Source organism: Pseudopodoces humilis, chromosome 3 (genome assembly GCF_049639895.1).
Source record: "Pseudopodoces humilis isolate 2021_Gansu_Grassland_sample_001 chromosome 3, ASM4963989v1, whole genome shotgun sequence".
Taxonomy (NCBI): domain Eukaryota; kingdom Metazoa; phylum Chordata; class Aves; order Passeriformes; family Paridae; genus Pseudopodoces; species Pseudopodoces humilis.
The window spans coordinates 65,971,012-65,997,537 of record NC_142202.1 but is presented as its reverse complement, the minus strand read 5'-3'; the positions used below and the strand labels follow the sequence as shown (position 1 = coordinate 65,997,537).

The 26,526-nt window shown below is 37.9% G+C and overlaps 2 protein-coding genes across 2 annotated transcripts; one reads left to right on the top strand and one right to left on the bottom strand.

Annotated features, from left to right (window-relative positions):
• Positions 1-45: 45 nt before the first annotated feature.
• Positions 46-20,467, top strand: KPNA5 (karyopherin subunit alpha 5). The gene is made up of 14 exons (XM_005518299.3): positions 46-169; positions 2,271-2,404; positions 4,644-4,745; positions 4,829-4,928; positions 5,693-5,787; positions 6,599-6,730; positions 7,004-7,092; positions 8,270-8,369; positions 9,956-10,119; positions 11,240-11,318; positions 12,301-12,426; positions 13,269-13,396; positions 15,019-15,197; positions 16,808-20,467. Exons 1-14 carry the CDS (start codon positions 166-168, stop codon positions 16,993-16,995), a joined length of 1,620 nt encoding a protein of 539 aa, XP_005518356.1. The 5' UTR covers positions 46-165; the 3' UTR covers positions 16,996-20,467.
• On the bottom strand, positions 18,934-24,959 carry FAM162B (family with sequence similarity 162 member B). Its single transcript, XM_014263283.2, has 4 exons — positions 24,754-24,959; positions 24,201-24,312; positions 21,239-21,347; positions 18,934-21,031 (listed from the first exon to the last, which is right to left on the bottom strand). The coding sequence occupies exons 1-4, from the start codon at positions 24,869-24,871 to the stop codon at positions 20,933-20,935; spliced, it is 438 nt and encodes a 145-aa protein (XP_014118758.1). The 5' UTR covers positions 24,872-24,959; the 3' UTR covers positions 18,934-20,932.
• Positions 24,960-26,526: the final 1,567 nt, after the last annotated feature.

The following is a 26,526-nucleotide window of genomic DNA, read 5'->3' as shown; positions in this document are numbered from 1 at the left end:
CGCGCAGAGGCTGCTGGGAAGGGCGGGCCCCGCCCCCTGGCCAGTGCGGAGCGCGCGGCGGGGCGGCGTCCGCCATCTTGCATCGGTGTCTGCAGCCGGTGCGGAGCGCTTCGGAGCGGCGATCACACCTTTGGACGGCGCCCGGCGCCGGGCGTGCCCGCCGCGATGGGTAAGGAGGGAAAAGCGCTGAGAGCTGGAGGGTAGGGGCGGCAGAGGCTACACCGCTTGTGGGGCGGAGTGCCCGCTGTAGGCCGGTCTGCTGCTGGCTGCGGCGGGGAATTGCTCACATGGCATCTCGGTCGGGGCTGGGATGGGGTGTCCGCTTCCTCAGCCAAGAGGGCTCTGCCGCCCTCCCCCTTCTCTGCCTTGCTGCCGATGGAGGGGGCTTTCCACCCCTTCTGCTGGGGACGTGAGTGAAGAGCGTCGCTGCTCGCTGTGTGTAGCCAGGCTGGGTGGGTGTGTGAGTGTCCGGCCTCTCGGGCTGACAGGTCAGTCAGTCCTGGCGGTCTCGGACCGGTCGGTCCTTCCGGGCTGGGTCGGTGCGAAGCCTGTGGGCAGCGTCCGGCCGCGAAGGGGGCGGAGGGACAGCGAGGCGCACTGTTTAGTGAGCCTTATGTAGACAAGAAGGAGAAAAGAAAAAATGTAGTGTGATAGGTCTTAGACTATGCACAACAAGTGGGTGCAATGCAGGATGTGGTGGGTGGAGGGATTTGATGTTAAAACGGGTGTAGTTTTTTTAGCAGAGAAATGCAGACTTGCTTGGATCTAGATGCAGAAAGTGTGAAATCAGGGACTGACAGACTTCTTGCTCTTACGATGTCTATATTAAAAGCCTTCTGGGGGGACTGAAGCTATACGTTTCTCAGCTTTTTTATATAAAAACAGTTTTGCTGAGACCTTCCTTCCAGTTGACCCTCTATAACTCTTCAGAGAGCAGGTGTCTGGGTTACTTTGGATGTGCATTTCTCCTGTGCAGTCGATTTCTTAGTCTGACAGTTTTATTGGCACAATTAAATTAGTAAGGTGTGAACGATTAAGAAAGAGATGGGGTTCTAGGACTAGATAATCCAGTAGCATTGATGGGAAATGAAGTTACATGACTATTGCAAGAAATTTGCCTTAGAAAGTGGCACACCTAGCCTTGTTGTGCAGACATGTTAGTAGTTAGGTTCTTGTGAAGCAAATACTGGAGTGAAACAGGCTGCCGAGTCCTTGTAGTGTTTTGTCTCGATATCAGCCTAAGTCTGCAGTCTGCTTTCCTCTCATAGCTTGTGTTTATTGCTTAGTGGTCCTTGGTACTGCTGATTAAAAAAAACCAAAACAGAACCAAACAAAAACCCCAAAACAAATTGTCTCAGCATGGAAGTTGCCAGAGAACTATGCACAGCTCAGGAACTGTAGTTTACATGTTTTCTTCTTGTAGAAGAATTCCAGACGAGTGATAGTTTCTGTAGAGTCGTGTTTTTGACAGTTGTTTTTCAGATAAAGGCTTCCATTCTAGCTTTAAAAAAAGTCACCATGCTACCTTTTCCACTCTGATCATTCTGGTGACAGAATCATGAACTGTCACTTTTATCTTTCCACAGCTGATGTACCTGAAATGACAGTCAGATTCTAATCTTCTAAATCCATTAAAAGAACCAGTAATTAGAATGAAACAATAATTTTGTTAGTTTAAAATGAAAAAGAGTATGCTTGTCTGGGTGCTACTGACCCTTATGTTATTTTTCTGCACACAGATTAGAAGAAAAAGCATAGCCCTTAGATTCTGTTATGTTTGTGAGATAGTGAAAGAAACAATGCCATAAGGTATTAAATGAAGCAGTAAACTACAGGTTTTCTTCTTGGGTTTGTCCTTATTTGTAATATATTGAATGTCATCTTTATGAGAGAAGGAAGGAAATTTCTTTGCTTCTTCACTGACAGAATCAAAATTTTGTGGCATATTATCTTTGGGTTTTTTTTTTTTTCAGTTTTCTTATAAGATGCATAGTTTCTTTTTACAGTAGCTTATGCACTTTAATGCTTGTCCTGGGGTGACTGCTGTATCTGATCCTTGAAATGAGCTGTAGTTTAATCTGCAGTTTGGAAGTGCTTATCTAGGCATAGGTTTTCCATGATTTCTGCATTAAATGTTTTTTTTTTTATGAACTGGGTATTGCAAACTGATGCAGGAGTATATAGCACCTGCTGTAGATATTTTCCTAGTACAGGAGATGCAGGAGATGGCAGGTTTGGCCTTTTGGAATAATTTTGTATTTTTTCAATAGACAACATGGCAAGCCCCGGTAAAGATAACTTCCGAATGAAGAGCTACAAGAATAATGCACTTAATCCCCAAGAAATGCGCAGGAGAAGAGAGGAGGAAGGAATCCAGCTTCGGAAACAAAAAAGAGAAGAGCAGGTAAGCATCTTGGTGAGCTGTTCACTGGTCAGTACCTGTGGAGCTATATTCAGGGGCCTGAAAGGACTTGAGCATACTCGTCCTCTGGAGTGGAATCCAGGAGTGCCAGATTGAATGTCTGTTTTCTTTGCAATTGTGGGAAGCACCAGGCACCTCTCAATAGAATCATAAAAAAAATGAACAGAAGCCATTTTAAGTTACTAGGGCTCACAGAGGAGAGAGTTATGACTTCTAATTTTAATCCATAGTCTAGGTTTAAACATGTGAGACTAGACCAAAAGAACACTCATATTTCCAGTAAGAATTTGAAACCTTGTATTCTCTGCTACAGCTGGGGTTAAAGTTTTGCTGTGTGATGGGAAAGAATTATTTTCATCTTTGATACCTTGCTTCCAATCACCTAAGCATCCCTGAACTATTATACAAACATTTGCCGTTGTTTTCATTGAATTTTTAGTGATCAGAGTATGTGGAACATTGTATTATTTAATAGTTTGTCATAGTTCTTCTTCACAAAATGTTTAGTAGTTTCTTGCCAGAAAGGTAAGGAATGTAGTTTGTTTTTCTGTTTTGTCTAAAGTGTATGAGTTTGTCTCCCACAACCTAGAGAGTGTCCCAGGCTCTAGTCTGCAGTCTGCTCTGAAGTGAGAATACATACGCTTCTACTGAGAAAGTGGTGCATGGAAAAAGAATTTCAATTATTTGGGCCAGGGGAGTAAGAGTCACAAGTGGTGTGGTTCTGGAGCACTTACCTGTGATTGAGTAACTCCATTGCAGTTCTGCTGAAAGTTTTGTTTACATATTTTGTAGTAAGTGCTCCCTAGACAAATGATGAAAATAATGGGTGTTTCTTCTCCCTTGCTGACTGTTGTAACAATGAGACTACTGTTACGCTCTGTTGGACCAGTGTTTTTCAGTTCTTCCTGACCTGAGAATGAGTTTATGCAGGGAGATGAGACCACTTGTGCTCTAGAAGAAATTGTCACTAGTAGAAAGACCAAACAAGTTTACACTTTTCAACCAAGAACTTCTGTGTACTTGTTGAGTTCTAGAAAGAATGTCTGGTCTTCCAAAAGCGGAATGTTGTTTCTTCTTTCTTTGTGGGTTTAAATGGAATTAAGCCTTATTTGCATTCAGGATTCTGTAGTTGTTTTGTGTCCAGAATTATACCCAACCCATAAATGCATTAAACAGGGGAGAGAATGTCGTGGTTTAGGTTCCTATTGAAATATAGCTGGATATAAACGTGGAGTTTTTCTGCAGTTTAGGACATGTGGAACTGCAGAAACCTAGGTCTGTAGACACCTAAAAGACAAAACTCTCAGGATTTATAGGTGGTTTCATTATTATGCTTGCAGTTGAAATCTTAGTCAGTGGACTGAGAGTCTATAATTTCTTTCTAAAGGTACAAATGTAATGTTCTTAGAATTGTTGGTTACACTGGTTGTAAGTGTAGTACTGGAATAAAGATAAAAATTTAGATTTGCATTCTAGAAGAGAATAGGTCAATGTGAATGTTTTTCTTGTATGCCAGAAAATGCAGAGGCAGTAGTTGAATTTAATTTATTAAGTACTGTAGTGCTGGTGTGTATTCTGAGCATAGACAGTGCATGCAGCCAGTTGTAAAATGATTTTTGGATAGAGAATGTTTAACATTACGTGGTTTGGAAGTTCATCTTGAAGCTACACTGGTTTTTTTTCTCTTCTATATGAAAATTAGGTTTCTGGTTTAACCTTTCCCCAGCTGGGTATAAAACACAGGTGCGGCTGAGTAGTAGTCTTGTGTAGAAGGGAGGAATGCGGTGTGCTGAAACACAAACATTGCCTATGTATTGATGTTTTTAGCCTATAAACTAAGAAAGGGGAAAATAGCTTGTAGAATACTATTTTTTGTTTAAAATGCATGCTAATTATAAGGGATAAAAGACTAAAAGCAAAAAATATCTGTATCTTATTTTTCCTGTGAAAAAAATATGGATCTTTATGACTAATAAGAATTTAGTTCTAAATGTTTGTCTGAAATGATGCTGTGAAGTTTCTCAAGACACAGATATGATAGTTTTTCTCCTTTATGTTATCTAAACTTTTGTATAGAATTCCCTTTGCATGGGTGAATAGGAAGTATGAGTAGGTAAAATTCTTTAACTGGTATTGGTGAAAGCATTTCTTCAAGTGTACGTCATCAGTACCCACACTTGGGTAACTCCTAATGTCTCCTAAAAATTTCACCTTTGTTCAGCTGTTTAAACGCCGAAATGTGTCTCTCCCGGGAAATGAAGAGTCCATGGTAGAAAGCCCAATTCAGGATCCTGATGTCAGCTCTACTGTTCCTATTCCAGAGGTAAATACTTCAGAGTGTGTTTAGAATGTTATCTATTAGTGTGCATAGTACTACACTACAATAAATCTTCTTTGCATTTTTAGGAAGAAGTTATTACGGTAGATATGGTACAGATGATTTTTTCAGATGATCCTGATCAACAACTCACAGCAACTCAGAAATTCAGAAAATTGCTCTCTAAAGGTAAGTAAACATTGCTTGTTTTTTCTATTTGCTTCCTTCTGTGTTATGAATTATAGTCAGTTAACCATTAGTTATGTTTCAATTTAAAATAGATCTTGCAGAAACTTGTAGTTCTGTTTATAAAGAAACTGCCAAATCTCTTCTGACCTAAAGGCTAAATACAGCAATTGTCATTATTTTGATGTTAAGTTTTTCAGACAAAGTAAAAAACAAGGATGTTTTTGATTGAGGTGTCCAGGGCAGTAACTAGCTGCACATTAACATACTTAGAGTAATTGTTGCAGTGATTTAGCTTCTCATTCCCATTCTCTACTCAAGGGGAAAAAAATTACATGGCTGGCAAAGAAGAGTTGTAGCTTGTTTTTGTTGGGGCTGTAGAACATGCAGTTTTAAGGTGACACTGGTATGTGTATAGCATGATAGGTAAAGGTGAGCTTGGTCTTTTAAAATAGTATCCAGTAACCATAATGGCTCTTCCACCAACCTGAGCTAGTGGTGGAAGGAACAGTGTTTTGTGAAGTGTTACTAATATGCAAAAGGATAATAGTATGTGTTACTGCTATATGTCACAGCATGTTTACTACATTGTAGCACTTCATAGAGAAGATCCTGCAGTCTTTTCAAGAGAAAAGTTTGTAACTCCTTTTGGAAAGAAAGTGATTGAATGAAATTATGATCTTCAAATCGTATTCATTGTTTTTGTCATACTGAAAAAGTAATTTATTTGGTCTTTCTACACAGATGTGTTTGTTTTTATTCCCTAGAGCCTAATCCACCTATAGATGAAGTCATTCAAAAACCAGGAGTAGTACAGAGATTTGTAAAATTTCTAGAGAGGAGTGAAAATTACACTCTGCAAGTGAGTTCGGCTCATACTGATTGTGGGTTTGGAATGGGAAAAGAAATCTTCTAAAAAGAGCTTTGGAAGGCACATTTTGTTTTGTTTGGTGGGGTTTTTTAATAACCAAATATAATTATTGTTTACCACTGAAGCCATATGTTTTCATTATTGCTGCTAAAAATGTGACTTGACTTTGTGAATTTCATAGTAGTCTTTAGGGTCATGTATTCAGCTGAACAATAATTTGAGTGTTGAAAGCAGAAGGTGTTCAAGAAGATTTACACAGTGATATATTAAGATCATCTGCAATTATGTGTGAGCAGAATCTGTCTCATTAAGTGTTGAATATACTGTAGTATTTTTCAACTGAAATCTTAGCGAAGAAAAATTACAGGAGACTGAAAGACTTATTTGAAATGTTTTTAGAAAATCTCTGAGAAATATCGAATTAATGATAGGAGTAACCAGTTCTGCCTACTCCCCCATGGGAATAGCACTTAGGCTTCATGGACTTTACTTCTAGAAGAATTAACTTAATATTGACTAAACAAAAGGTATTTGTACTAGTTAATAGTGATTCGAAATCTTTCTTAGCTCTGTAAGCCAAAACCTAAAAATTATGTAGTTACTGAAGGGTCTTACTAAATAGAGAGTTTGTCAATGCCAGGTATTTTATTGTATAGAGAGTACCATAATAGTAATTGCATATCAGTGGAAAGGAAAAAAGTTGGAAAATTAACATCTGAAACTCTTATGTCAAACTGCATGTCATGATTTTAAGTTTTACTGCTGAGTGGTTTAACAGAATTATGTTTGTGTTCCTCAACAGTTTGAAGCAGCTTGGGCTTTGACAAACATAGCATCTGGAACTTTCTTACACACTAAAGTTGTAATTGAAACTGGAGCTGTTCCCATTTTTATTAAGTTGCTTAGCTCAGAACATGAAGATGTACAGGAGCAGGTAACTGTCTTCTTGAGGGATTTGTAACTATTTGAAATTCAGTTATGAAGGCCAGTTTTGGGGTGTGTGGGTTTAGAGAGGCTTTGAGCCCCATTTGCCTACTAGCTAGCTGGTCTGCTTCCAGGAAGATAAAAATTTACTGTCACTATTTTTTCCCTCATGGATTTTTTTTTCTTTTTCTATTCTATAATATTTGCTGTAAAATTTACAGAATATCTGTAAAAGTTGATTTGCAAGCATGTATAAATTCACTTGGATGCTTTGCTTTTTAAGGCAGTGTGGGCTCTTGGGAACATTGCTGGTGATAATGCAGAATGCAGAGACTTTGTTTTGAACTGTGGAATATTGCCACCTCTCTTGGAGTAAGTATTGCAAACTAATACTGTAATATATTGTACACATATAGATAAATGAAAGCTTCAACTTAGAATTTACTTGAAAAGAATATTTTTTTTTTTGTCTAAATTGAGAATCATAACAATATGATAAGCAATTTAATGTTTTGGATTACATGAGCTTCATGCATATCTTTAATTAATTAGTCCATGACTGGAAGCTTTTCAGTGTTTGCAAAAGGAGAGAAGTGTTATTTCACAGGTATGAAATTTCTGTATTGTGCCAACTCTATGTTGTCAGATTTCTGAGTGTATGTGGTGGGAGATATGATTTAATTCCTATTTGTATTTGTATGGTTCCATCTACCTAGGCAATAGGCTGTTTTTCCACCTTTGTTCAGTAGCTCCAACCTCTAGCATTCCTGTTTGTCTGTTTGCTTGCTGAGATGAGCTGACAGAGTAGTTGTTACATGACCTATGTTCCACTAGAAGATTTCACTGAGAATATCATTACAGCATTTACTATGTGCTTATTGTAGTATTTTCATCACAGGGAAAAATTTACACAGCACAAATGTTGCTCAGTTGCATTACCTCTTAAAGTAATAAAACAACTTAAAACATTTGTAAAATAGCTTAGAATAGCAGAGGAGAACATGATTACTTTCACCAAGGACATAAAGAATTAACATTTTAGACATTTTGGTATGTATCTGAAAGTGAACCCGATTTTTCAGGTGTTGAATCTTTCACGTTCTATTTGGCAAAAACAGAAGTAATGTGTTAATTTTTTTACAAGAACTTCCAAGTTACAGCTTTTTATGGAACTATTTTTATTATTATTAATTGCATTCTCTGAATGAAAACATCAGAGTTCATTCCATGCAGGGTTGCATCTCCTAGCCACTTCTAAAGACCCTCAGACAGGTTTAGTTGAATGATTTTTCATATAAGCAATTGTTTAGTTTATATGCATGTACATGATTTGGGAATGAGACATCCAAAAATATGGAAAATAATCTGCTCAGATTCAATTGATTTTAAGAAAATAGTTGCAGCATGTAAGATATGAAGATAAATAAATTTAAACTAGTGACCAATAATAGAATTTCTCTTCCTTATTTGATGTTCTGTTGGTAACAATAGACATAAAATTACCTAAATTTTAATAAGAAATTGCTTTTTTTGTTGTTGTCTCTCACAGATTGTTAACAAATTCGAATCGTCTTACAACAACGAGAAATGCAGTCTGGGCACTCTCAAATCTTTGTAGAGGAAAAAACCCACCTCCAGACTTCAGTAAGGTATAATAAAGTAGTAATTTTGAGAAATCAGAAAGCTAAAGAATACTTACGTTTGTAACATTTTATAACAAACAGAATCTTTGAATCTGGATATGGACATACATTTTATATTTTTAATGTCATCACAAAATCTTGCCTGTCTGAAAAGCACCTCTCAGCAATAAAATCATATCACTTACAGACTTGAGTCTATAGCCTCGTACAAATGGTCATACACTGGTGTGAAGTGATGGAGAAATTATACATTCAGCACTAAACCATGTGGGGCTGTATTTTCTCCAGAACTGTTGTAGAGAATGTGAGTTATAGTTGAAGGTTCATTAATTTTTTTGTTTGTTTGTTTGTTTGGGTTTTTTTTGATTTTTTGTTTTTTGTTTGTGAGTGCACACTGCCTGAATAAAATTTTGAGTTCCCTGCTCTGTCAGATGCAGTTAAATCGGACTATGATGACAGAGAGAGCCTATATGCTCTCACTGTTTTTTTTTTTATTCTTCTCTCTAGTATGTGGCTATAAAGATTGTAAACACTAGTAGGAGTTTTAGCTTCTTATTTTCAGTATGAAATTAATTTCTGGTAAGGTTAATGACTTTAAAAAAGCTGAACATTGTGTATTCTGGTAGAAGAGACTGTGGTTAAACAATCGTTAAAGTTAATCTGGAGAGAGTTTACCTCCTGAGTTAGTAATTACTAACTAGTAGTTATTGTTACTTATTAATTCTTGAAATATTAACAAAAGGGGGGGATTTCTGATGTCAGTTAATTGAACACCTTACAATGACTCTGCCTAACCTATATTCTTTACTAGTGTTTGTTCTGGTAGTGAAAAAACAAGATTTTTTGTGGTTTGAATACAAAACCTCACAGGAAAAGGATGCCCTGTAGGCAGCTGCTAATAAGAATAGGTCCTCTGCTTTTTGCCCTTTGCAACAGCAGCAGTTGGACACATAATAGAGACTGAATTTGCATAACCCATGTAAGGTAAAGAACTAAGTTCTGCAAAGAATATGAAATTCCCAGGCTACACAGCAGATACCCATCAGGTTCAAATGATGTTAAGATGGTGTAGTTCATTTGGTTCTGTGTGGAAGTTACAGAGATTAAGGCCAGAGGGTACAGCAGCACTGAGAACTGACATGAGACCCTGCTTGTTTCACCCATTCAGTGAATGTTGGGTGCTGTGTCCGTTACTCTAGGTTGGTTATTACAAATAACTCATACTAGTACTCATACAAAGCCAGCAATAAAAAAAAACAAAAATCTTTATTACTTTTAGATTCTGCTCCCTGGATGATTAAAAAAAGCATCAGTAATTCCTGTAAAAGTAGATGGTTTTGTTTAAGCAGAACAATTATATACTTAATACAGTATTTCTCAATAAATAGGCTGGGAATTAGAATTTATCCACTTTGCTGGTTTCAATTTGATATCTGGTTTAATCAGAAAGTGTTCCACCTGGGCCCTCATTCATTAATGACCATGTACTTGAGCAGTAAAGAGTGTTGCACATTAATGCCTTTGCAGAGTATTCTCTGAAACTTGAAAAGCGGGGAACAACTAATTTTATGCAATATTTTTCTTTAACCTAGGTTGCTCCTTGCTTAAATGTTTTATCAAGACTGTTGTTTAGCAGTGACCCGGATGTATTAGCAGATGCTTGCTGGGCCCTCTCTTACCTTTCAGATGGTCCCAATGATAAAATTCAAGCTGTTATTGATTCTGGAGTGTGTCGAAGATTGGTAGAGCTGCTTATGTAAGTCTTCTCACCAAGTAAATGTCATATAGTACTGTTAATATTGAGCTATGTTTTCTCACCTAAAGTTTTAATTTATTTTTGTGAAAAGTGTTGAACATGAATTCAGTCTGAAATCTTTTAAGCTTCTTGCTAGGATGTTCAGCTCCTGCAATTATTCCTGACACTGACAGCGAATCCAAAGTATTCCTCTATATTCCTTAAAATATAATGTAGGATTCCATATACATGAAGGAATAGAAGGGCAAAGACTGAAGACCAATCTTGAATTGTAAATTTATTTTTTTAAAAATATTTATTTATTTATTTTTTATTTCACTGTTATACTTTCTAGGACATATAATTGCTTCACAGATAGTTCTTGGACTTAGCAAAGTCCAGAAGCTGGCTAGAGCTACTTCTAAACTGCTCCAATATATTTGGGTTATTGTTCATTATTTTCCTGGAAAGGGAGACTAAATCTCTGTATTCACATGGGACTGCAGTAGTAGTCCCACGTGAATACATTAGTATTAGTACTATCTACTAGTAGTAGTAGGTAGTAGTTCCCACACAGAGAGCTCAGCAGTAGTTCCCACACAGAGAGCTCAGCACACTTCCGCTTGAAAAGCTCATTTTTATAGCTGTCAGGAGAGGGAAGATTGCTTTCTCTTCCATAGAAGCTTTAGGGCAACTGTGTAATTTCTTTCTCCCACACATCATGCAGCTGAATATGGACTTCATGTGTTGGCTTTTGGGATTATTGACTCACAAAAGGGGTAATTTTGCTTACAAAACATACTAAGCTGTAGTATACACTTCATAACACCCCCTCTGTTTCTGTGGATATTGAATGATGCATGTTCAAATATCATATTTAATAATACTTGAGCTGGGCAAAATGGATCTGCTGAGCAGATTGCTCTAAGTTGTGTTGTTCCATAGAAGTGCTGGGTCTTTGAATCAGCAGTTTGGTTGTGGGGTTGCAGTAGTCAAATTTGGCTAAACAGGGAAAGTGCAATATGTAATACAGTGTTTTTGATAACTAAATACTTAGCATCTGAAGTAAATCGTTTGCTGAAAATGCAAAAATATTCTTTTAACACTTGGTAATATCAAGCAATATAACATTTGTCTCCAGGCATAATGATTACAAGGTGGTATCCCCTGCATTAAGAGCAGTTGGAAATATTGTTACTGGGGATGATATTCAAACACAGGTAAGACTGCTTGATTTAAGAAAACTTACTTGGCAAGACAGAATTTTGTAAAAACTTTGACAAAATACATGTCCGGTATAGGTATCTGCATGCATCACTGAAAGAGTCTTTCTAGAAAGCTTTGTCGTTGATTTGATAGTTTAGGCTCCTATTTTAAGCATTAAGTTAATGCAAGAATGAACATTTTTTTGCAGCATTGTGTGTAATGGATTGCTTCATTTCTTTGAAATGAAAAGTACGGTACTTTGACTGTTGCTTTTTTCTTTTTTTGGGTTTTTTCCCTTCCTTACAGGGGTTTAAGTTATTCATTATGGTTCCCTTTTTTCCAGTCTTAAAGGCAGCCAAGGTTTTCACTTCTAAGCTATGCTTATACTTGATTTGTCCATGAATTTGTATGTGATAGTATTACTGATGTAATTTATTTTAAATATCTATTTTATTAATTTTAGGCAATGGGATTGATTTTGAAGCAATGCAGGAAATAAGAAGACAGCTCCTACTTTAAAAATAATTCTTTCTAAAAGGCTGACAGTACTAGTGTAAAAAAGAATATAAGGAAAAAAGTTAATTGCATAATTAGTGAGCTCTAGAGGAAAGGATTTTGCTAAGGAAATAAATGGAAAACCTTACCTCTTAAAAAATTAACAAATAACTGTACAAATTAGATGTGCACTTGTCAGTCATTTTGACTTACTCATATTTTAGCGTTAAGCAGTCTTACTTAGTTTTGCGATTGTCAGTCTTTTGGTCTGAAATTAATTGAAGGCAGATTCTTTCAAATTGCTGGATTGTCTGGTCACACACTCAACATTGAACTCTAATTTTGCAGGATATGACACTTTGTATAATATAAATGTCGCAAAATCTTTTGAAGTCCTCTGCTTTTTATGCTTTCATATTCATATATATATATGTGTATTGCTCAAGGGAATATATGTATATATATAGTACAACCCAGTTCTCAATTTTGAAATTATTTTAGGTGATTCTAAACTGCTCTGCATTACCGTGTCTCTTGCACTTGCTTAGTAGTCCCAAGGAATCTATCAGAAAAGAAGCATGCTGGACTGTTTCTAATATAACTGCAGGAAACAGAGCTCAGATTCAGGTAAAGCCTGCGAATTTGTTAATTGGTTTGTTTTGTTTTCATTTTACTACTTCACTTGATTTTCCTTCACAAGATGTAAATGGAAACTGCACTGACTGTATTATTTGTTTTAATCTAACTATAGTTTTACCTAACCTAAATGCTTTCTTCTCAACTTTGAGATATTATTTTAAATAGAAATAGCTGTCACAATTTGTACTACAAATTTGTCCAGTAAAAAGTGAACCAGTTTGGAAATGGTGAATATTTTGCTTGGATAAGACTGACATGATGTCATCAACACTGAGTTGTGTTCTTGTGGAAGTTACTGCAACCTGCTTATTGTTCCATGTATCTGGAGCTATCTGAAAAAAGGTTCTGACCAATAAAAATGAGAATTCTGAATCAGAATGCATATTCCAAAATTACTTTTTTCCCCTTCTACTTCAGTCAGAGATGAAAATGTTACTTCCTTATATAACTTAAAACATGTAATAAAGTCTCTAATTACGGACATAGTCTCTCGATGAAGACCACAGACCTCAATAAAATTGAAAATATTGTTCCAAAGCTTGATCTTCAGTTCAAAAATTCAGGATGTGCTGTATGATTTTTAAATGGGCCAATCCAGTAAGCTGTGCTCTGCCCACCAGAAACAGAGAAATAAAAAACCCAAGGTATTCTGATGGTTGCTGCAGTGCGATGTTGGAATAGTTCTGAATTTCAGTTTAGCATTTCTAGTTTGTATGGCACCATCTAAGCAATATTCTTCGTTTTGATATCAGCAGGCATCACTAATTCTTGTAGTTAAGGCTATAAGTGTTCTGAAAAGTGTTGTAAAATGTTACAATTTCATCTCTTAGGCTGTTATAGATGCAAATATTTTTCCAATATTGATTGAAATTCTTCAAAAAGCTGAATTTCGCACCAGAAAAGAGGCAGCATGGGCCATAACTAATGCAACATCAGGAGGAACCCCTGAACAGATCAGGTAAGTTTGTGTACGTTACTAATTTTCTCTGCCTAAGGATCTTCTATAGGGCATTCAGATTTCTGAATTTAATCTTGACAGTCATAGCAACAAAATCCTAAACATGGCCTCATTTCCATGAAACTCTGTACGGAGGCTAAACGTAGAAATTCAGAAAAATCGAAGCGCATGCAACAAACTTAATAAATAATTAGTACTTTGTTTGCACCTAAAGCTTTCACAGGCTTATCTTCCACAGCTGATACTACATTGTCAAGCACAATTGCACCAGTTGATATATTGTTTCAGTGTTTGAAAATGGAAAACTGTGGGGGTTCTTTAACAAACTTGTGCAGTAGGATTGTATATTTGGGGACAGACTTCAGGGATTTTAGTGGTTTCTTCATGTATTTTAAACGCACTATCAGTATTATTTTAAAACAGATATCTAAACTCCTTGCTCAGAACTGAGTTTGATTAAACTTCTACTGTCAGTAGCTATTTATATGCTGCAAAGATAGAATTACTAGAATTAAATATTCTCTGGTTTCTCTGAATACTGTAGAATAATGATCGCTTTAAATCAGTAGCTGATAATTTGATTTAAAAGTTACTGTATTATTGGAAGCCAGAACTGAAAGTGGTAGCTTTTCCAGCATATTTAGGAGTTCTGTTGCAAGAAGTATGTTCTTATTTATTTATAATGTAACTAATCCTGAATTTCTTATAACCACTAAGTGTTACCAGAGGGATAACAGGGATAACAAAGGAAAGCATCTTGGTTTTTTTAAATTTTATTTTAATTGCTTATATAATGTAACATTTCAAAATCTAGCATTTTAAAAATAAATTCTAATTCAGGATCTTTAAACAGTAGATGTGCATTTAATACCATAACAATGGTTTCTCATCAAAAATACATTTATATTATTGGTGTAATGAAGTTTTAGTCCTCCTAATGTCCTCAGGTTACTACTGCCTAACTGAACAATAGTTTTAAACTACTGAATTAAACTATATTTAGGGAAACCTTGCTGTTTTCATTTTACTTGCATACTAGAAGCAAGGACACAAGTTATGACATCTGGAAGTTCATACAAAATTTTTTTCAAAATTGGGAAAAGGAAGGGATATCCAGAATCACAGTATTTTTTGTCTTTGTATTTATAGTTACATCCTTCTCTTTATAGTAGGCGATGTTAATATTTTAATGGACTGCTAGTGTGGACTGTGTTAGCACAGAACGGTGCCCAGTGTTCTTACATGTACCTAATGTGTTTACTTGATATCTTTACTACTTGAAAATTTAAGCTGCTGGAGTAAAGAACTTCCTGCTAAGTTTTTTTCTTTTATATTCAATTAAACCCATCTGAACACTGTAGGTAAAAAGAAGTTAAAAAGACTACAGATTTCACACTCCAATTAGGAATAAACACATTAATTTTTTTTTAATTAGGATAACTTGTAATATTTATTTCATTTTGGGCTAAGTTTCCCTTTGTATTGTTGCATGTTCTAGAAATTTTGTTGTTTCAGCCATTTTTTTTTAGCAAAAGTATCAACAGCAGTAGACTGTATGGCAAAATAAATGTGCTGGATTATGAGTTCTTCTCCCCTTCCTCTGTTTCTTTTCTGCTATAAAGGTATTTGGTAGCACTAGGTTGTACCAAGCCTCTTTGTGACCTCCTGACTGTGATGGATTCAAAAATAGTACAGGTGGCTTTAAATGGACTTGAAAATATCCTGCGTCTTGGAGAACAAGAATCAAAGCAAAATGGAATTGGCACTAATCCTTATTGTGCCCTCATAGAGGAAGCCTATGGTAAGAGCACACTTCTTGTAAAAATGCATACCTGAACCTCCTTATTCTAATCTGTAAAAACAAAACCACTGTGAGTCATTTTGAAATTTGCAGGTAAGTTTTAATACAAGAATTACTCCAAGCATAAGTAGACATAAGGTATCACAAATTAGGTAATGTAACATTTAGGGGAAAGTGCTTAAATGCAGAAAATGTTTGGGTGTTTGTTTGCGGTCAGTTTAAATGTCCTTCTAGAGAAGCATTCTCAGAAGGGCTTAACACAGGTGTCCCAGTTCCATGTCCCATGGAACCATGCTTTGCATAAATTTATCAGCCATTCCTAAGTACAGTTTTGAATACTTTACTACATAGTCCTGTCTGCTATAGTTTCGTTACCAACTGGGATGTAAAATCAGGTGTTTTTAAATTAATCCCAAAGTTGGATCACTTTTTAATATAGTAAACATCAGCAACAGGAAACTCAACTTCAGATCATAAAACTGACTGAAAACTAAAATGTTTTTACTTTTGCAAGTATTTTGTTTAGTTTCTTAGAAAAGTTCTTTAATTGAACCACTGTATACAGGCATTCTAGAAAAACTAATATGTGGAATTTCATGACTGGATTATTTTACAATTGGCTTATAATGAAACTGTCATTCTTTATGGAGAGTTGCCTTTTTTTGTAGCTCTGACAAAACAAAACTGGCAGACATTTGTATTTCAGAAACTGCTAGTAACTAATAGAACTGTGGTTCTAATTGACTACATTATTTCTGAATAGATGGTACTAACTTTTCTGTAAAGCAGTCTTTACATCTAAATTCCCTGTTAGAGAGTTTAACTTTTTAAAGCAAGTGCATGCTTGAAGAACTAAAGCAATTAAATGCATAAGAGGAATAAGTACTGAACACTTCATTGGAATTTATTGTGTTGCAGATTTTCTGTCCATTCATAATTTTAAGTGTTGATTCCCTAGGTTCTCTTATTTCCTTTAGCAGTTAAGCATAGGCTGCTGAAGCTGTCGAGTATAGGTTAAGGAAAACAGCTGATTATATCACCCTCATTGCTTTGGCTTCTGCAGTCACTAGAGGGTTCATTTGAGCTCTGTCTAATCCAACCTGAGTGGAATCTACATTACCTTAAAAAGCTAAACAGGAATTTTATATCAACCTAACTGACTGCCTAGCACTTAATTCAGCCAAAAGAGCAGAAGTTATGTCCTCTACTTGTAAAATGGTAAGCTTTCCAAAGGGTAATATCTTTAAATCTTAAAATGAAAATCAAAAGAAGATACCAGACTGTCCCCATCAGTCATCATGGATGACTCCATGAGTGGAGATAGAATTTAGAGCTGGGGAAAGACTTAAGAGTAGAAGAACAGAAATTGGGATATTAGTTTAATTTAAATGCTTCTAGTGTAGTTTTACAGTGAGTTTGGATAGCAGAAAATTAAGACTAGAAATACGTGGGTGAAGAAATTAAGAACCAGTGGTATGAAGTTAATTGAGGTGACTTGGGATTGCATCTTTCTGTCTTAAGAAGTACTGCTATACTATAAACTGTTTCCATTTGAATGCATCATTCATTTAAGCAACTATATTTTTGAAAATCTTCTATTTTGAATTTAGGACTTGATAAAATTGAATTTCTTCAGAGGCATGAAAACCAAGAGATCTACCAAAAGGCTTTTGAACTCATAGAACATTATTTTGGTGTTGAAGAAGAGGACTCTAGTATTGCACCTCAGGTGGATGAAAGTCAGCAGCAGTTTGTGTTTCAACAGCAGGAGGCTCCAATGGAGGGGTTCCAGCTCTAAACTACTGAAGTGAATATAAGCATAAAATTTAAACACTTGTATGGTTTGGGTTTTTTTTCTCAGAGGTCTTTTCTTTATGGCCAAAGTTAGAGGAAAAGCTGAATATGTTTTGCAGAAATATATGAAGAAACATCTCATGCACTTTTATATATTGTGTTAGAGACAACTGTTCTCTGTTTAGTATTTGTGTTCTTCATTATCTCTTATGTACAGAAAACAACTGTGAGTAATCATGTCTAAAAGCATTAAATGTGATTTAACAAGAACTGTTTAGCTAAGACTTGGTAGGATTTTAGGTAGTGGTTCTGAATTTTTCATGTAGTCTCAAACTTCATATCAGCAATACAGTTACTGACAGTTGAATTTTTGGCAGTAGGCTTGACTTGCCCAGTCTCTATCAAATCTACCTCTTGTATTGAAGCAGAAACATTGCTTCAGAACTAAGGCATGAAATAAAGATGAGCTTGTAAGAAGCTGAATTGGAATGTGAAAAATATTTATTTAAATTGTGAAATTTTTATGCATTACTTACTTTACAACACACTGTTGGAATTTATTTATAAAGTGTATTTAAAGGCATAATAGATATACATATATAATGCTAATTATCTAATATAATATTGAATATATGAAAAAGTTTTTTCTCAATTATGTGGGAAGAGGACTATTTCAGAGGTTTTCAAATTGGAATCAGCAGAGACCTTGCTGGTCATTTGATGTTGGCTCTGTAATGACAGCTGCTAAATGGCATTACAAGTCAGCCACAACTGCAGTACTTTGCAGTGAAAGCAGCCGCTGCAGTTACCACAAGAAAGCTGCAATTAGGAATGACAGAAGGGTGATGTGCATTAATCACCAAGCTGATTTTTCAGCTGTCTTCTGTCAAGATGTGGTAACACCACTTTAGTTTGAGAAACATTGCAATGTTTGCCTTTTAGTACAATAGCTTCTTAAAAGTTTAGACAATAGGTGTTGTTTTTTGACCCAAGTATGCTACTGCCACTTGAATTGTTCCTTAGGTTAATGAATTTGGTTTCCTTTTGGTAAGACAATAGAAATACTGCAGTGAAAAATGAATAGTGAATCGCTCCAGTTGAAGGAAAAGTTTGTTGTACTGTAAATAGCATTAAGTATGTGGACACCAAAACTAACTAGAAGTTATTGTCATCTAAATATTTAGGCTCTACTCTATACAGTGTTTGCTGTTAAACACTAAAAGAAATAGAATTCTAATATTTACATTAACAGTTGAGTACAGAAAAATGTATGCTCTGCTTTGACTTGCATATAAGTAGTGTTTCTGGTGTAATAGTAGTATATCTCATTTGGAGAAATTAATACTTTGGGTTAACTCTGAAGTATTGCTATTTTTTATTACCTGTAATTAATGTATTAACATCAAACTCCTGGGTTAAGTGAAATCTGTGACATATGAGAGCATTTCATGCTTCATGAAAAGCTGCAATTCAAACTTCAAATCACTTACCCATGGCACTGTGCTTGTCACTAAATAATATTTTAATGCACTGAAAAATACAGGTTAAAGGTGGTATCATTTACAGTACCATTTTATATTTAGAATTTTTTTTACATGCAAGTTAAGATTCTAAGATGTTTCACTTGGATGTTACAGCAATATATTCTATATTGTAATTGAATGTGGGACTTGAAGTGGATTTTCTAAATTAATGGTCAGTTTTGACTAAGATATAACTGGGAGGGAAGCAAACTCCCTTTGAAGTCTTTTTAGTGGAAGATAGAGGTGTAAGAAGTGTATATAGGAGTGCTGTTACTTTATGAACTCTGAATAATGAGATATTTTAGCAAATGACACTTTAAACCTAGATTTGTACAGCATACAACAGTTTTGAATAGTGTAATAATATTGAGTACAGCTGCCAAATTTTCATAAAATGTTAGGTGATTGTACTTACGCCCTTTTTACTCTATTAGTTTTAGGCTTTCATATACCAACCTTCATTCTCTCCCATGGTCTCTCCACTCCCCATCAAAGAACAGGGTAACAATCGTGGAAATCTACCAAGATTACAAGCAAATGCTGAATTTCAGTGTTCTAGTGTAAGAAAATTATTCAGGTAACAGGGTATTCCTTTGTTTCTAACAACCTTGTTTTGATAATAACCAGCCGTGCCTGCTTTTTATTTGGAGAACCCTGTAAAACTACATTTATATGCCTCTCTTATTTAAAGCAAATCTGAACTATGAAAATCTTAATTGAAAGACTTGGAAAATGAAGAAAAGAGGGAACATCTAAAGTATTACATTTGTTTTGAAAGAATGTCTTCAGTTGTGTGGATATATTATTCTATCTTGTGGATGGTTAGTGACTGCACTTTATGCATTTAGACAAACTATTTCATGCCTCTGATATGTTTAAATGGAACAGTTAGAAAGGGAACTAAAATTGATGGAGTTAGGATAATGAAAATCCTTCTTTAAATTCAACATTTGGTTTACCCTGATATTGTTAAAAAATAACAACGAACATTCTTTAAAGGATATACATACAGGATGGTCTCTCCTATTTTATCACTGAGTTTATGTCATGCTTTGTTAAAAGCACGTAAACGAACAAAATAAAACCAGAGATTATGACTTAAGGTCAGTTCCAGTGTACTCGTTTGCAGGTAGGGCTATGATTATGATGATATTACTTAAATAGATGAAGCCAGTATGGTGCGAGAAACAAAACTGTGATACGAAAATCTCTGTAAGTTTGGTGTTTTATATGCAATTTGAAGTGCCCCATTAGTTACAAAGTCTGTTTAAAAATACAGGGGTTTGGGTTTAATTAAAAGGGTACCATTTGTTCTGCTTAAATGTGAAAACTAACTAGCTAATCTATGCAACTATGCAGAGCATAAGATTTTTTTTATTAGTTCCCTTCTCTTGTTACACTGAATCATATCTAATTTTTTTGTCATTGCACTTTTGTCTTAGGACTGGTTCATACAGCTTTTTAATTTTCTAGTATTTGCTTTACACACCGTTGCTAGCAGCAATCAGAAAATAGTAATAATGTTGGCACAGAAATGTTTGCTGTAGAACAAGTTTGCAACTGGAAACTATTTAGTGTTGGGCCTGTCTTTAAAAAAGTAGTAAAGATGCACTATTGTCTTTCCTCCATGGTTAATTCTCAGTAGGTTTATATTTATAATCGTACAACTGAGGATTTTTGTAATAGGTCTGCAAATTGATACATTGACTTAAGCTGTGACCTCAAGATTTCACTGAAATCTGGAATGAAAAATTCTAGTTACTTATGGCACAATGTCTTCATATAATGCTTGGAAACTAAATTACCCATATTAACTTCAGATAGTAATAGTGCATCTTTAAATCCAGGCCAAAGGTCCATTACTGTAACAGAACACATATAAGTAGTATGCAATATTATGGAATGTTAAATCTCCAAATACCATACAGAAACCAATAAAACCTATTTTACAGATGTTTGCTGTATTTATTTAGTGATCTAATAAGTGTTGCTGCTTAAAACTAAAAAATGCAAATACCATTTTGAATACAGCATTGATGCCAATGAATTCCAAGTGGCAGTTTGTTCACTGAATAACTGCACTGTCACCAGACAGAAAACTTCGTGGGTTTAAATACTTTGTGGTTATCTAACCAAAGGTAACTGGCATTCTTAGGAAACTACCTCATCTCCTATAAGATGAATTACTGCTTTTAATCATATGCAAAATATTCTAAATAGTTTTAATTATATGCAACAAGTATCCTGAATATCTTCCTAATGAAAGAGACCTTCCCTTTCTTTTTGTAGTGCCGTAGCTGCCCTTACTGGCTCCAGGGTGTGGGTACTATAGTTGTCCATGTAGGGGTGAAACTCACTAGTTGCTCTCAGCAGCAGTTAATTTTGCTCTTCCGGGGACCTTCAGCATTTCAGGCGAAGTTACTTTGTCTTTGCCTCTGCAGCCAGTGCAGCCTCCTCCCGCCACTTGGCCTTCTTTGCCAAATTTAAGCTTGTCAAGGACTCGTGACGTGCAGCAGCCTGAGGAGGTAACAATGTAGGAGTAAGGATGCACCCAGGGAAAGCTACCCAACCTCAGGAATGGGCAACAGCCACTTGGGGTGGCGGGGTTGACAGAGACTCAATCAGCTAAAACTTGGACAGCCGTAAGCTGCCACTCTTGGTTTAGATTTGTGTGCTTTTCACAGAATTCCATTGTTTTAAAGTATGCTACACAGTCATGCTCACCTTCTTAGCTGAAGCAATCACCGCAAAACAGGCAATAATTGAGAGCCCAATCATGATGTAACAGGCTTTCACTCGAGCTTTGTTTCTTGCCTTGTCTAGCATCTCTGGCCTGCAATTAAAGTAGTTCAATTGAGTCATTAAAAAAGGCAAAGTAGCTCTTCAAAGCATTGCAGACATAACATCACAATTTAAAAATAAATACAGAATTAGCTTCTGAAACAAACATCTTCAGCTTGCTGCGGTTAGTTATGTATCAGCCATCTTCTGATCCTAATCCATTTCCCATGGCAAAGCAAGATTTAGTGGATTTAGACTGTTTTGGAGTTTTTTAAACGGGGGAAAATTGCTCAGGCAGTAAATGTTTGCATTTCAATGCTTGGGGTAAATACACCAGAAATCATACCTTAAACTCTAAACAAAGTGAAGATTAAGTGGGGTTATCTGTTTAAAACAGATGGAGGCGTATATGTGGTGTCAGATGGAGTTCTCTTTATTCAAAGTTAACTTTAGAAATCAATTACTGCTCTATCTAACATGTTCAGATGGTGTTCTGTAGGCTAAGGACTTTACATCCTTGGATTTTTGATTAAAGCAGAGTTCGCACTACTACAAGTTAAAGGTTTTAGTTCTTTATTAAAGCAGCAGCGTGACAAAGTGGGCACTATTTCAGGAACACACACCTAAACAAGATCAATCTACGGGGTTGTTTTTGCTGGTCATCAAAGGCAAAAGTAGTGAACACTGTTGTCCTCTGGCAGTAGTCAGTGCAAAGGAGGCATTTTACAACCCAGCAATCTGCTTTGGTACAGCTCCCATTTCCACCCTCCTCTTCTGAGCCAGCAGTGTCGCCCTGGGAACCAGTAGTACAGGAAATAATGAAAATTGTCCCTAAACATTCAGCTAAGTTTTTCAAAGTCAAGCATTATACTGGGGAGTACAGTTTTTAAGATGTTCATAATACTGGCTATGCACCATTTTCCTTTCATAGTTCATCATGGGAATATTTTATATAGATATTTGTATGTTATAAGTACATGTTTTATACATATGTATAAACCCACAACTATATGTGTAAAAAGAATAGCTGCATAAAGAATTTATTTTGTGTTCTAAGTAAACATGGTGCAATGCTCTCTTTCCTTCAAAAACCTTTAGATTTACTTTAAAGAGTACCGTGGTTGGACGGGGCAGAGCTGGGGATTTGACAGTGCCCATGAAAGCCTGCACCAAAGCTGAGGGCTGCAGTGCTTTGCTCTAAGGTTCAGCGTGGTGGAAGAGGACAGGTCCCATGAGTGGCAGTGCTGTTCCATCCCTTCCTTGCCGGTGCACAGAGGAGGAGCATGTTGTGCACACTCTGTTTCTTGCAGGTGACTAACAATGCCTGCAGTTCTAAGGAACTGCTTCTGGTTTGTACAATGATAAAAATCATCTTCAAAACAAACGGCACATCAGACAGGCACGTAGGATCATTAATCCAATAATCCATTTGTGGCAACAAAAGCAAAACCGTAAATGTTATTAGTCTGATGTATTAGCCTAATTATATTTCACAGTGCACTAATTGAAACTCCTCTGAGGCAGATTTTCACTTTCTCCCTGCTTTCTGCATCTGCTTTAAGGAAAACAGGCCTTACAATGTTCTTCCCTAATTGCATATTGGGGCCTTTGCTGTTCAATCCTTAATCAAGACTCCAGGTATACCTCTGCTGAAGTCAGCAACAGCTGGGGCTTTTTTTAAAAAAAAAAAAAATAGAAGAAACCACAACCTTGAATAAAGCCTGCAGATTTGTTTCATAGTACAAACTATCTTCAGCAGTTGGTTGTGTTCACAGGTAGCAACACCTTGCAATTATTTTCTTGGCAAGAGTTAAAACAGTGCAACACTTCAGTATACAGTTCACTTCTAGTATATTACTGTTTATAGTATAGCATAGTCTTACAGTTCTAAAAACACTTTGCTCACCCAGAAAGCACAGTGGTGACATTCACCTGCCAGGCCAGAAAGGAGTGATTTTTGTGCATGTGTCTGTATGACTGGCAAACACCACACCTTTACAAACATCTCCCGATGACTTGAACAGCATTTACAGCTCCTGAGACATGTCTGAGCCTTCCTCTAGAGGAAGATGGTGAAACTAACAGCACAAGAGAGGTTAGACTGTCCAGAAAGCCACTGTCCCGCTCAGCAAACTCCAGTGAAACTGTCAGGAATCAGCAAGAATAGGCAGAGGATGTACCTGTTGCTTTACACAGCTCTGATACTGTTTATTCTCAACATGTCATCCAAGGTAGAGACATACTGTGATGATAAAAAGTAGTGTCCTAGAGAGATGTCTGAAGTGCTATATAGCATGTAAGAAAAGGGAGCCTTTAACATTAGAGGAGTTTCAGGTGTTTAGTGCCTGACTCCCTTATAGGTTGCTAATTTTCAGCAAGTCAGAGAACTGTAGTGTGTGTGGTTTGGGTGGGAAGGGACCTTAAAAATCATGTAGTCCAGTGGGTCAGCAAGAATAGGAGAGACTCAGGATATGTCAAGTACTCAGTTTTCCTTGATGAGTGATTCTCCTCTCATTACCTCCTTCCCTATTTTTCCTCCAATTCTATAATAAAAAATAATTTGCTGTATGTAATTATTCAGTGACAGCTCCCTTAGAACAGTCTATACAAGCTATAAACAGAAAATATTGTTTACCAGTAAAAAACAAACAAGCCAGTACATAAATGTAACCAAGGCTGTCCACTCAGATGGATCCAGTTCTTAATCCCAGGCTCTAGGGACTCCAGCAAGGAACATTTTCTCATCTTAACCTCTGACCAGGACAGGAAATTCTCTTGCCCTCTAGTTTGTTTCCAAGTCTCAGGGTTGTAAAACGAAAAGCTTTAAATTTTCCACTGGATCAGGATCACACCACTGCTTTCCCTTCAGTTCCATGTTACCCTTGGACAAGGCCAGTGCACTTACGGGATCCTCAGAGGAATCTCTTCTTCTGTCTTGAAACGTCCAGTCCAGAGAAGGATTTTTTTGTCAAACTTCGAAGGTTTGTAACTTGCGACCACCCTGTGAGCCTGCTCAGCTTAAAGAGCAGGGAGAAAAAACACACATTGTAAACCATGCACTAAGAGAGAATTATGGGTTAGCGATAGTAAAGTGTGCAAGGGAAAAACCCTACCCATTTTGGTAGGAAGAGTAATTTAGGGATTAGACCTCCAAGTCTCGGCTACGCACAGTCACCTCCGCGCCGTCTCTGGATTGTCCCCGCACGCAGCGAGTGTTTTTGTGCGTCTGATTCGACCTCCCCGCCGCCCGGGGTGCGGGTACCCAAGCGAGCAGGAGAACTCTCGGGACCACCCGAGCTGCGGTGCCACCGGCGGGCCGCCCCCACCGGGCAACCCGGCCCCGCTCCGCCCCGGCCCCGAGCCGCCCGCCCGCGCATCTCCCCGCCAGCCCCGGGACGCCGCCGCGGGGCCGATCCCGGCGCCTCCGCTTTCCGCCGGCGTGGCGGGCAGCCCCTTACCGCGGGTGGTGCCCGGGCTCCGGGCGGGATCCCCGGCGGCAGAGGCTCCCCGCGGCGCGGGCGGGCGGAGCGGAGGGGCGGACAGCAGCCGCCCCGGGCGGAGGCGCGCCCGCAGCATGCCGAGGATGGCGGGGAGCGGTGGGACCCTCTGCCTCGGCCGGAGCCTCTGCCTGTGCCTTGGCCGGAGCCTCTGCGTGGCCGGAGCCTCTGCCTCGTCCGGACGCTCTGCCGCAGCCGGAGCGACCCCGGCCCCGCCCGGCCCTGCCCCGCCCCATCCCGCCCCGCGAACCCTTCCAGCCGCACCCGGGGGAGAAGCGAGGAGAACCGGGACGGCAGCCGACACCCGGCCTGGATCGGTCTTCTGGAGAAGGCATCCTGTTCCCCTACCGCACTCACGGATTGCAACTCGAGTGAGGAAAGGTCAGCGTCCAAGAAAAAACGGCTAAAGAAACAGACACGGTAGTTCAGCTTCATGTTAGGACGTGCACCTGCTGGAGCGAGTCCTGAGGAGGGTCACAAAAACGACCAGAACACCTCTCCCGTTAAGACAGGCTGGGAGAGCTGGGGTTGTTCAGCCTGGAGACCTTACATCACCTTCCAGTGCTTAAAGGGAGACCACAAGAAAGATGGAGAAGGGCTTTTTGCAGGGACATGCAGTGATTCCTATACTCCCATTACAAGGAGTAATGTCTCTAAACTGAATGAGGATGGGTTTAGATTAGGAAGGCATTCTTTCCTGTGAGTTTGGTGAGGCACTGCCACAAAGTTGCTTAGAGTAGTTGTGGATGCCACATCCCTGGAGGGTTGGATGGGACTTTGAGCAACCTGGTCCAGTGGAAGGAGTTTCTGCCCATGGCAACTAGGTGATCTTTGAGGTTCCTTCCAAACCATTTCACAGTTCTATGTAGAGTATAAATTCTGAGACACAAACCTGCCCACATCTGTGTTGCTGTCATTTTACTGCTTTCAGAATGCTCAAATATACTGATTCTCATCACAGGCTTTTCCATCTACTTCAACTGAAAAGCTTATTTTTTTTTGTTGTTTTTCCTTTCATATCCTGGACAGAGTTTTATTTAAAAACAAACAAACAAACAAAAAACCCCAAAAAACAAAGAAAGAAAAAAAAAACAATCCTGAAAAAAATATTCAGAGAAATCAGCACAGAGTAGACGTTTACTAAATAACAGCCTGTGTCAGCATGATATTCACAACAGTGTAAGACTGCCTCAACAGAACTCCATCTGATGCATCAAGCAGTGGAAGATTTTACGTGCATCAGCCAAACAAAGCCAGAATGGCTGCAGATGAACAGAGGAAGTCCCACTCCCCAGGGATGGATCACTGTCTGGCAACAGCTTAAGTCCTGTTCTCAGTGTGACAGCACAAAAAAAGTTTTGAGTGATTTGTAACCTCCAGCTATTTTTTCTTCAGGAGCAGAGCATATAATAAAAAGGAAGAGATGCACCTCCTTGCATGCACACACACTCCTTGAGCAGCTATGCTCTCTTTCAGAGTGTTGTCAAGGAGATGAAGACACATCAACAGAAATGAGGACAATACTTTACCTTTGCTCAGAGAGAGTGGCATAGTGTCAAGCAAGGCTCCTTGTCCCTGAAGACACAGCTGAAAAGGGTAGGAAGAGTCAGCACATCTGGGCTGGGCTCAGTGTCCTTCATTATGAGCAGCATCCCAGACACTGCTATTAGTTGCCCGTCCTGATGGTCACTCACACATTTAGAGTGACTGTAGTTCCAATGGCTGTCAGCAGAG